We start from the raw sequence: 12,516 nt of genomic DNA, 5'->3' as shown, positions 1-12,516 counted from the left end.
GGTCTGGTTTGGAATTTCTCTTGCCAGAGTCCCAACTGGCATGATTTTTTTCAGATATCTGGGGAAAATTTGATGCATCGAGAAGTATTAGCCATACAATATATTTGAGGGGAAAATAAGCCAAGCTAGGCGTTTATTGTGGTATTGAGCAGGGGAAAATAAGGTAAACCAGCTGGCTAAAACATCAATTCAGGTGATGAGTACAAAGGAGCCACTAATAAAATAGTTAACGGGCTTTCAGAAACGAACACAATGACCACTAAAATAAGAAACAACCCAGGAGAGGCAGAAGCTGATTATATTTGCTCTATGGCATATATTTACCATCTTAAGATTTCCTTACAATATGTAGTTAATTGAGCAAATAAAATTCATCAAATTCAGTAGGCCTTGTAACCATAAAGTATAATGAAAAGCAAATGTAGTGAGCTTTGAAATGGCATTGCATGCTGATACTCTCCCTTTTAGAATATCAGTCCTTAGTCAAAAATATACACATCTGGAGAAAGGACAACAATTTTATTAAAACAAAATCATTTCAATCGTCTTGCTAGATAAGTTTCAGGTTTCTAACAAGACAGTGAACCTTCTAAGTCTAAATAAATACTCAGAAAGAACATTAATAACTCCAAAAATAGTTATACTTAAGAGAGCTATTCCTGTTGGCATACATGTACATAAATACACTGTGTTTTAAAGGTAAAGAAGAGCACCTTAAACCAAGTCATGACAATTTGTTCCTGGGAAATGCAGCCAAGTGATTTTAGTCATAAGAATATATTAAAACGCCACTTCATAAAAGTAAAAACAAACAAAAAAAGGTAACAAAATGTGGACTACACAATGTGTGCATTATAACAGGTTGAATAAAATATCTGAAACATTAATTTGATTTCTTGCTTTCCCTAAGGGGAAAAAATACAAAATTTTTATGTGGGTTATAAATAATGCTTTCACTACTGCCCCACCCCAATGGAAATAAACACAGCTAAATAACTATATCATAAGCCACTAAGTAATTATGTCCTCATGTTATCAGTGTTGAGCTCTGATAATGGCCCATACCTTGGAGGCTTTCAAAAAAAATAATTAAAACTCAAGCTGTGTTTTCAAAAGAGAAAGAAAAGGTGATATTGAAAAAGCTATGTAGCAAAAGATACACTAATTTTCTTTTGTTTTCTATAATGCAAAGGATTGAAACTAAAAATCAACTATGAAGAGTCAAATTAAGGCTCATTCACAGGATTTCATATTTTGGAGATTTATGTAATGGAGAAATTTTGTAGCTCTTGGAGGAAGCCTTTTGAGAAATATGCATTAGAGGGTGATTAAGAAGTGAACAGAAACTGTTAGTCCAGAAAGTGGTTGCAATAAGGAGATTCCCACAGTTTTCTATCATAACAATTTTGGACAAAGGTCTTGGTCTGAAAGAGACCCCTGAGTTTTCCTGGAAAATCACACATACAAAAAGGAAAAACTGATGTCAACTACCATCAAAGGAATAGATATTAATATGCACTTTGCTAATAGCAGAGAATAACAAATAAGCTTGAAAGGCTAAAATTCCAAGCTTTGTCATTTTCCTTCAGATAAAGGAGAATTCTCTCAAATTTGTTAAGCACGTTCCGAAAGTTCTTCTAAATTTTTATAATTCTACCTCAAGTTTCAACATGTAGATACTAGAAACAGCAACACAAAAGATATTTCTTGATTTTTGAAACTTGATTTCTATACTTCCAAAGCTACATTATTTCTTGAACAAGGAACAAATTTTATATAAAGGACTAAATATATGTGTTAATTTGACGCTTGATAGTTAATTTTTAGTTTCAATTATTTGTGTTTTAATAAAAGATTTCCAAAGGCAAAATTTTAAGGTCAATTCAAGTAAAGTTTTCTGAATTAATATCCTGCCTACGTATTCTGTGTTAGGGAGGGAGCATATATGAGGCTGGGCTTGAGAGACACACAAAGCAATGCCCCTCCCTCCAGAAATGGAGATGTTCTTTTTTAAAAGATGTCATTACCAGTACACAGTTTCTGGCAGTGCCTTCCAAAAGAGGCAACATAGGACACAGAAAGTAAAGCTAGGTGAGCAACTTTATTAGTACCCCTATCCCATCATTATCTACTATCAAGTACTGCTTTTTCCTGTTGGGTCATTTTATTTTTTTAATATTTATTTAGACATTCAATATTATTTTACATTAATTTCAGGTGTACAACGTAGTGGTTAGACATTTATATAATTTAAGAAGTGATCCCCCAACTAGTGTAGTACCCATCTGACACCATACATATTTATTACAATATTGATTATATTCCTTATGCTATACCCTACATCCCCATGACTACTGTGTAACAACCAATTTGTACTTCTTAATCCCTTTTCCTTTTTCACTGACCCCCAACCCGGCTTCCATCTGGCAATCATCAAAATGTTTTCTGTATCTATGTATGAGCTTGTTTCTGTTTTGTTTGTTTATTTTGTTCTTTAGATTCCACATATAAATGACATCACATTGCATCTGTATTTCTGTCTGACACTCCACTCAGCACAATTCCCTCCAGGTTCATCCATGCCTCCACAGATGGCAAAAACCCATTCTCTTCTGTGGCCGAGACACATCCCATTGTATACATGTACGACCCTGCTCTTTATCCATTCTTCCAGCGACAGACACCCAGGCTGCCTCCATATCTTGGCCATTGTAAACAGTGCTGCAAACAATGCTGCAATGTACACATGGATGCACATTTCCCCTCAAAGCAGCATTTGGGGTTTTGTCAGATTAAATACCCAGAAGTGAGATTACTGGGTCCTTCTTTGTCTCTTGTTATACTTTCTTTTAAAGTCTATTTTGTCTGGTATAAGTATTGCTATGCCAGCTTTTTTCTGTTTTGTTTTGTTTGTTTGTTTGTTTTATTTCCATTTTCATGAAACATCTTTTTCCATCCTTTTACTTTCTGTCTTTGTGTGTCATTCAATCTGAAATTAGTCTCATGTGGGCAGCATATGCTAAGGGTCTTGAATTCTTACCGATTCAGCCCTCCTATGTCTTCTGAGTGGAACATTTAATCCATTTACGTTGAAAGTAATTGTTGATAGATATGTAGTTATTGCCATTTTATCATTCATAATTTTGATTTGTTTTCCCCCATCTTAAAGAAGTCCCTCTAACATTCCTTGTAATACTGGTTTGATGGTGAGGAACTCCTTTACCTTTTCCTGTCTGGGAAGCTCTTTACATGTCCTTCAATTCTAAGTAGTAGCTTTGCTGGGTAGAGTAATCTTGGTTGTAGGTCCTTGGTTTTCATCACTGAATATTTTGTGCCAATCCCTCCTGGCCTGCAAAGTGTCTGTTGAGAAATCAGCTGATAGTCTCATGGGAGCTCCCTTATAAGTTTCTAGTTGCGTTTCTCTTGCTGCTTTTAGGATCCCCTCTTTGCCTTTAACCTTTATCATTCTAATTATGATGTGTCTTGGTGTGGATCTGTTTGGGATCATCTTGTTTGGAACCCTCTGTGCTTTCTGAGCTTGTATGTCTATTTCCTTCAAGAGGTTAGGAATGTTTTCAGTCATTATTTCTTCAAATAGGTTCTCAATCCCTTTCTTTCTCTTCTTCTTCTGATACCCCCAATGTGAATGTTGTAAACTTGATGTTGTCCCAAAGGGTCTCTTAAGCTATCCTCATATTTTTGGATTCTTTTTTCTTTTCGCTGTTCCAACTGGGTGTTCTCTACTACCTTATCTTCCAAATCGCTGAATCGATCCTCTGCTTCATCTAGTCTGCTGGTGATTCCTTCTAATACATTCTTCATTTCAGTTTTGTATTCTTCACTTCTGACTAGTTCTCTTTTATGGCTTCTATGTCTTTTTTTTATGCTTGTTATCTCTTTGTTGTTGTTCTCACTAAGTTCCTTGAGCATCCTTATAACAATTGTTTTGAACTCTGTATCTGGTAGGTTGCTTGCCTCTATTTCGTTTAGTTCTTTTTCTGGAGTTTTCTCCTGTTCTTTCATTTGGGATGTATTTCTGTTTCCTCATTTTGGCTGCCTCTCTATTTCTATGTATTAGGTAGATCTGCTAGGTCCTCCAGTCTTGGCAAGGTGGCCTTATGCAGTAGGCCTTATGTAGTAGCCTCTGTGGGGCTCAGTGGCAGTGTTCCTGGTCACCTGCATCAGGTGCTCTAGGAATGTCCCTTGTGTGGGTTGTGGGTGCCTGCCTGTCACAGGTGAGTCTTGGTTGCTATTGGCATATCAGTAGGTGGGATCGATCCTCAGGCTGACTGGTTGTGGGGTTTGGCTACATCCACCGCTTATGAGCTGCTGTGCTTAACCCACTGAGTGGGATTCTCCTCAGTGGACTCTGGTGCCTGTTGAGACCACCCTTTGTGGGTGCTGCTTGTGGCACTCTTTTGTGGTCTGAAGCCAACCTCCAAGTATGTTGGTTCTGGGGCCTCTCGGGAGGGGCCCCAGTGCAGGCCAAGGTCATCTATTGCCTGGAACTATCCAGGGACTACCTGGTAAGAGCTACAAAGCAATCTCCAGTTGTTCACGGCCTGTGCTAACCCTGGAGGCATGTGGGGGAGGCGATGCTGCAAACTGAGGATGTCTGCCACCAGTACTGTGCCTGGGGTAGCTCTGTAAAATGCCAGGACACCCTGACGCCTGCTGCCACCTGCCAGCTCCCTTAAATTTAAGCCACTGATAGAGCCTTGTGAGGTAGGCAAGGTCTCAGGGAATCACTACAGTGGGAAGAGCGGTGGTCACCAGGTTAATACAATTCTGGTTTGGTGCCAGTGCTGAGCCTGAAGCTACTCAGCAAAAGCCTCAGAGCACACCAAAGGCAGTTGCCACCAGCCTGGGGTCTGTCAGATTCTAATAGTTTTCCAAGAAACAGTGCAATGCGGGTGAGGCTGGCCGCTCACAAGTACCTCTAGCGTTGGGGGAGTTGAGTGGAGTGGGGTCCCAGTGAGTCAGCAGGGCAGAGCTGCAAAGCTCACCAGACGAATGAGATTCATATTTGGCCATAAGTTTAGGGAACAGACTCATCACAGGAATGATGGCGCCTGCCTGTCAACTGCATGGGAAGAAGATTCCTCACAGGGAAAATGCTAATTGTCTTCCAGCCCTCCTCCTGCAGCCACACAACTCAGTCTGCCCCCCGTATGTCTCTGACATCCCCTGGACTCACCGTCCCTACGTTGGAGCACAGGGTAAGTGCCTGCGAGTGAGTGAGTGTGCATGGGCCCTTTAAGAGGATGCCTGGTTTCCTGCCACCTTCTATCTCACCCGGATGGTCGGAATCCCCACTGTTTTTCACAGCCAGATATTATGGGGGCTCTTCTTCCTGGCACCAGTACTCGGGGCTGGGGAGACTGTTATGGGGCTGGGGTCCCTTGCTCCTCTGGGGGGAATCTTTGCGGCTGATATATCTCTCCCAATTCTCAACTGTCACATGAAGATTTTAGGTTAGCTAGTTTCACATCTCTGCCCCTCTACCAGTCTCAATGTGGCTTCTTCTTTATATCCTTAGTTATAAAGCTTCTGTTCATTCAGACATCAGATGGTTCTTCAGATTGATTGTTCCATAATTTAGTTGTAATTTTAATTTGTTTATGGAAGGAAGCAGCCACAATGTTTATCTACTCTACCATCTTGGATCTTCTCCTGTTGACTCATTTTAAATGGAACATGACCTCGTGTTCCAGAAGAAAGTTATATTTTTAAAAATATGAGCCCAACGGGGCTGGCCTGGTGGCTCAGGGGGTTAGAGCTCCATGCTCCTAACTCTGAAGGCTGCCAGTTCAATTCCCACATGGGCCAGTGGGCTCTCAACCACAAGGTTGCCAGTTCAACTCCTCGAGTCTCTCATGGGATGGTGGGCTCCGCCCCCTGCAACTAAGATTGAACATAGCACCTTGAGCTGAGCTGCCTCCCGGATGGCTCAGCTGGTTGGAGCAGGGGCTCTCAACCACAAGGTTGCCAGTTGAATTCTTCAAGTCCCGCAAGTGATGGTGGGCAGTGCCCCCTGCAACTAAGATTGAACACGGCACCTTGAGCCTCTGCCCCTGAGCTCCTGGATGGCTCAGTTGTTTGGAGCGCATCCTCTCAACCACAAGGTTGCCGGTTCGACTGCCACAAGGGATGGTGGGCTGTGCCCCCTGCAACTAGCAACGGCAACTGGACCTGGAGCTGAGCTGCGCCCTCCACAACTAACACTGAAAGGACAACAACTTGAAGATGACGGTACCCTCCACAACTAAGATTGAAAGGACAACAGCTTGACTTGGAAAAAAAGGCCTGGAAGTACACACTGTTCCCCAATAAAGTCCTGTTCCCCTTCCCCAATTAAAAAGAAAAAATCTTAAAAAAAGAAAAGTTAGATCACTTAAAAAAAAATGAGCCCAAGGAAAATCATGGTTTTGATAATGGAATTTTTTATAGCTCTTCAGCTCCTGAGAGAGATCTACATTATGGAAATTAGGAAGACAGGGTTTCGGGAGGTAGATTAGAATGTATATACAAAATCCAAATGATTGATGAGATTATTTAAGAGGCTGATCAATTGTATTATCTAAACTAGAAATAATGGACCATAATTATACATATTCTTAATAAAGGAATCATGGAAACGACAATATATTTTCCTGAAGTCAGACAGGATAATACCTAAATAATCTCAAATCTTTTAATATTCCAATTAGATAATATATAATCTTTTCTCAACACCCATTCCAGTATTTTGAAACTTCTGCTATCCTAACAAAGTTCCCTCTCAGGTTCCTACAATCACTTTTTGTTTCTTTGTAACTGTTTTGTTTCTATCAATCTCAATTCATCAAAATCCAAGTTACTCAGTAGACTTTAATTAGGTTGTCATGATTTGTTAAGAACTGCTTTCAACTTTCTCAAGAGGATCTTTTGTTTTAAGGAAAACACAAACCAACAAACAAAGAAATTTCAAAGAAATATTACCCGTTTTTCACTTTTGGGATTAAGGCATCAAACCCAAAATTTCTGCAGATTCATAACAACAATGGTTTTTAGGCTCTACAGAAGGGTTGGCAAACTACAGACATTTCTTGTTTTTATTAATAAAGTTTTATTGGAACACAGACACATCCATTTGTCTGTGTACTGTCAATGGCTGCTTTTATGTTAAAATGACAAGAGTTACATAGTTCAGATAGACTGTGTGGCTCACGATGCCAAAAATATTTACTATCTGGCTCTACTCTACAAAGTTTGCCAACGCCTAGAGCAAAACTTTTGTTTTGAGGAAATGAGGTTTTCCCACTAAAAAACAAAATATAAAATTTCATTCTATTTAAGACAAAGAGATTTACCAATTTACTGAAATCAGCTCTATTTTTAAAGCCTAAGTAACATACAGTTAGGTATAAAATTCTGCTTATAGAAATGAAAAAACTTGTCTGAAGGCAATTCTAATTTTTCATTCACCCTGATTGTTCACCATTAAGAAAATATACTGAAAAAACAGAAAAACAATATTTGACAAAGGATTGGTTCCAAGAATATATATAAAGAACTCCTACAACTGAATAATAAAAAGACAAATAATTCAATTGAAAAATAAATGGGCAAAAGATCTGAACAAAACTTTACAAAGAAAGATATGCTAATGACCAATAAGCATATGAAAAAGTGCCAAACGCCATTAGTCATCAGGGAAATGCAAATTAATACCAGAGATATACTACTGTTCACATACCAGAATGGGTAAAATTAAAAAGACTGCATATAATAATGGTTGGTGGGGGTATGGAGCAACCAGAATTTTCCTACATTATAGGAAGGAGTATAAAATGGAACTCTGGGGAAAAGTGTGGTAGTTATCACAGGGATATATATATATATATATATCCCTGTATCCATATATCCATAAAATGACTTGTCTAAGAATGGCCATGGCAGCTTTACTACAATTGACAGAAACTAAGTGAGTCATGAGTCAAATTTACAAATTTGTTTTATATATAACTCAAAAGCCAGGATAAAAGCACACTCAAGTCTCCACAGTTCTTTCTCATCCCATGGTCAAAAAAACAAAACAAAAAAATCCCACTAATTTTACTGCTTTATTATGTAAATACTAGTTTGAATTTTGAATTGTATTTTCATAAAAGTCCAAATTAAGTTAGAGCTACAGAGTTTAAAAAATAATTTACCAAGTAGCATGTTAGTACATACCTACTGTGATGTTACCCATCTTGCTTTGTAATGTTATATTACCTGCAAAAGAGAGAAAAAGACAATTTTATATACACGGGATAATCTAGAAAGGAACTGTGTTATATGTTATCCTAAAACATGGCTGGATATCTACAATGTTATTTAATAACAGTGTTATTGTTGTTGGCAATTTTTCTCAGTATCACACATCAATCAGAAATTTAGCGGCAATTCTGAAATAAATAGCTTTAGGCATCTGTACAAACTCTCTTCCTCCACTCCACCTTAAGCTTTTATAGCATAACTATACAACACACCACCATACATTCTGGGAAACAGAAGAAAAATGATAGTTCTAAAATCCAAAAGTGAAAAAATTACTTAAATGCATTGACTATGCATTTTCAACCTAAATATCACTGTATTTACCAGACCACACAAGGCCAAGTTTTGAACCAGTAATACTAAAATAATCCATAGGAAAAACAGTTAATTACTATTATTTTTCAGGCCAGTATGCCATGTCTGTATGTGAGATTAAAATGGTTTCTGTGCCAAGAGTTTTGAGGTTTGAGGTAGGATTAATGAATACATTGAACTATGACTAACAAAGAAAAAAGCTTCAAAGGTTTCCACCTTCCAATGAAAATGTATTTTCCAGGACAATATGGGATATTGCAACCCTTCTTTCTGGTCCTCTACTTCCAATACCAAAAATAGGATTTTTCTTCATATGTGTGTTTGTAAGTACAATTACATTTACTGCACTGAAAGTGCAAGCAATATTACCTCTTGTACAATAATTCCAAAACTTTACTAAATAGCAAAGATATAACTTTTATCTCAAAATTAATCTGTAGTAAGTGAACTCAGTTATTTCATTTCATGCATCTTATAAATACCAACATGTACTAGTACCTAGAATAAACCAAAAAGGCATGTGATTCTTTGTCCAATAGTCAGATGTGCTTCCATTGCAACAATCTCTCTAAAAGATTTATATTCCATCATACTTCAGGTAAGTATATGAGCAACAGGTACATTTGTGTAGGAACAAAACATGGTTTGTGGGAAGTTAAGCTCATAAAATTATTTTCAAGTCTCAGTAAATTACAAGGTTGTAAAGAAACTGTTAAATGTGTTATATAAATATTATTTCATTGGTGTGTTCGCGACCTGGTCTTCTAATTTTCAAACCCAGTAAATGCAAATTCACCATCACATACAAATAGTGGCCAAAGGTCATATAGCTGCTAAGATGGCTTCCAATGATCCCGGCCTCTCAGTCCTTGTATAATTTCCTCCCCCCATGTGTAGACTGGACCGAATGATTTACTTTTAACAAAGAAAATAGGGCAAAAGTGGTGGGATGTTACTTTTAAGATTAGGTTACAAAAGGATTCTGGCTTCCTGCTGGCCCTCTTTTGCTTTGATGGAAACCAGCTAGACATGTCACCTGCCCTATGACAGGCCTATTAGCAAGGAACTCAAAGAGGTTCCACGCAGCAGGATCTGAACTGAATCTGGCCAACAACCACGCAGGTGAGCTAGGAAGCAGATTCTCCCTTGGTTGAACCTTCAAATGAGCCCACAGTCCCAGCAGACACATTAATTACAGCCTCAAGAGGAATCTTGAGACAGAGGATCCAGTTAAGCTGAACCCAGATTCCTGACCCACCCAAACTATAAGACAATAAATATTTGTTGTTTTCACCTGCTAAGTGTTGAGGGTAATTTGTTACACAGGCTGAGGTAACCGGCATAGATTTTGAAAGCTGGAAGTGGGATGCTGCGATAATAAATACCTAAAAATGTGGGAGTAGCTTTGGAACTTGGCAGTGGGCAGAGGTTGGAAGGATTTTGAGCATGTTAGAGATGGCTTAAATTGCCTTGAACAGACCATTAGTATGCTTTCCATGATGGCTTAAAAGGAAGTGAAGAAAAAAGGTTTTGTAAATTGGAAGACCCTTGTTAAGTACCGTGTTTCCCCGAAAATAAGACCTAGCAGGACAATCAGCTCTAATGCGTCTTTTGGAGCAAAAATTAATATATAAGACCCGGTCTTATATTATAATTCAGGGCACTGCCAGAACGTGGCCTAACAATGGAACTGAGGGGCTGACTGTAAACCTTTCGTTACGACCACAGAAAGATCAAGGGTCACATCTCATAGTACATTTTAATCAGTTTTACAAAAAGTCGTTTAAAAAGGTTAAGGTATGTCTCACAGATCTTCTCAATCAAACAACAGGCCCCCTAGAAAGTTGGCAGGCATTGTACCTCAATATAGCTGCAGAAGCCCATGTTTTCAAGATTCTTGGGTGTGGCTTTTATCCATTGGAATAAAACCCAATGTGATTTACAGGAGGCTGACAAAATTTTATAAAGAATTACATCAGCAAACACACTGCTAAGTTAGACTGAAAGGGGTAGTGACAGTACAAAGTGAAAAGAGACCACTGGTCCCACAAAATTCTACGACAGGAAGCAGACTGAAAAAACTACGCAGCTGCAAACGTATGATACTTCCTTCATGAAAAAGGCAGGATGACTCAGAGGGAGGAACCAAGAGCTCAGAGTGCAAAGCTTAGAACCTTAAAGAATTTTTCCTAGGCCTTGAGCTCTAATCAAGGAACCTCCAACATTTGCCCACCCGAATTGCAAAATCACTATGAACCAACAACTCCTTTGTGCCTCTCCTTTTCCCCCTTAACTGGAAAGTCTATAGCAATTATCTTATGCTTGTTTCACCATTGCATGATGGGTGTGTAGGTGGTCTGAGTGTGGGTTGGGGGGGTGGCTAGATAATACCTCTTTAGTTCACAGGTTTTCCGGTTCAGAGGAACTACACAGGCGCACCTAGGAGATACCCCACATCCAGTTCCTGAGCACCAAATAAAGTGAATATTGCAATAAAGCGAGTGGTAATCTTTGTGCTGATAGAGGGCTTGCCTTATATTTACAAAACATGCAACATTTGTGGAGCACAATAAAGTGAGGTATGCCTGGACTTGAGGAGTTCTACTTAAGCAACCACACCTGAGGAGCCTCGTCTACACTGGATATGATTTTGATGTAGAGATTCTGAACTCTGAGGCGATGTATAACGGGATGAGACTTTTGGGATCTTTGGAAGGGAGAGTACTTTGCATATGGGAGGGACATGAATTATTGGGGGGAGGGGACAGAGGACAGACCAGTCATCCCAAACCTTATAGGTTATCTGGGGAGATGCACACATGAAAAGTTAAAAATTAGTATTTATTAATAAGTATACATTAACATTGCAAGTTAACAGTATGAATTAAGTGCCACAGTCACTCAGAGGAAAGAGACTAAAATGACCTGATGTGCACAGGAAGAATAGTCATATTGGAGATATCACCAGAGTTGAAACATTGAGTAAAATTTGAATATGCTGAGATAGAAGGATTTTCTGGGAAAAAGAATTACATAAACAAAGATAAAAAGGCAGACCTATACATGTCCTGCTTAAATCATGCAGATCAGTTAGGCAAGTCTATGAGAACAGGGATCCCGTCTTATTTAGCATTATATTTTGAGGGCTTAGCACAGTGCCCAGTACATAATAGTAAACACTGTTACTTTTTGAACAAATTGTTCAAATTTAGTTTGGAAAAAGCAATCTGTAGCAGAACCACGGAGTGCTAGTCTACTGACATTATCCTACACTGAAAGAGTCAGTGAAGAATTTCAAGACGGATAACAATACACGGAAACCATGCTTTAGGACAACTAACCTAGTGTGGGACAGAGGATGCTTCCACGCAGAATTCTCTTCATTGCTTCCACTTCCTGAACACTTCAAAAGCAAGATGCAGCAGACCCCTAACATTTGTGATTTTAGCTATTAGTAAGGAATTATGACATAGTTTCACAGTCGGTCATTTCGCTAGTGAGTCTGGTCACCCACTTGGCAAGGCAAAGGAACTTTATTATCTCATACTAGTCTTTGTGAATGAAGTAAAAACTTACTATTTTTTAATGAAAATATGGTCTTTCTTAAAGAGCATATCATTGGTGTTCATGATGAAAGTAAATTACAAGGAAGTAATGGTTTTTAGAGCCATAAAATAGATTTAAATTCTTTAAAGAATGAGTACTACTTCATATTATAATGGGACCTATAGAGTCTCAGACTGTGTCTCTCGTAAATGTTAGAGTTCAGTACAGTGAAAGCATGATTGATAAAACCAGAAAACTATGAAAATAAGAAATATTTGTAAATATTAAGAATATTTCAAAATATTTGTCAATTATAAAGGACTTTTAAAGCAATAAACAAAAAACGTATTT

General features: G+C 38.5%; 1 protein-coding gene across 7 annotated transcripts in view; it reads right to left on the bottom strand.

The window, feature by feature from the left end:
- FAM185A (family with sequence similarity 185 member A) overlaps positions 1-12,516 on the bottom strand; it is a 112,061-nt gene that overhangs the window by 76,221 nt on the left and 23,324 nt on the right. For all 7 annotated transcript variants that reach the window (XR_013995330.1, XM_081079555.1, XM_081079556.1 and 4 more), the window contains one exon: positions 8,218-8,259. Coding sequence is in view for 6 of the 7 variants with exons in the window: in XM_081079555.1 (XP_080935681.1) it covers positions 8,218-8,259 (42 nt within the window). In the remaining variant the exon portion in view is untranslated. The remainder of the gene's footprint in view (positions 1-8,217; positions 8,260-12,516) is intronic.

Source organism: Rhinolophus hipposideros (genome assembly GCF_964194185.1).
Source record: "Rhinolophus hipposideros genome assembly, chromosome: 18".
Classification (NCBI taxonomy): Eukaryota; Metazoa; Chordata; class Mammalia; order Chiroptera; family Rhinolophidae; genus Rhinolophus; species Rhinolophus hipposideros.
This window is presented reverse-complemented; position numbering and strand designations above follow the sequence as displayed.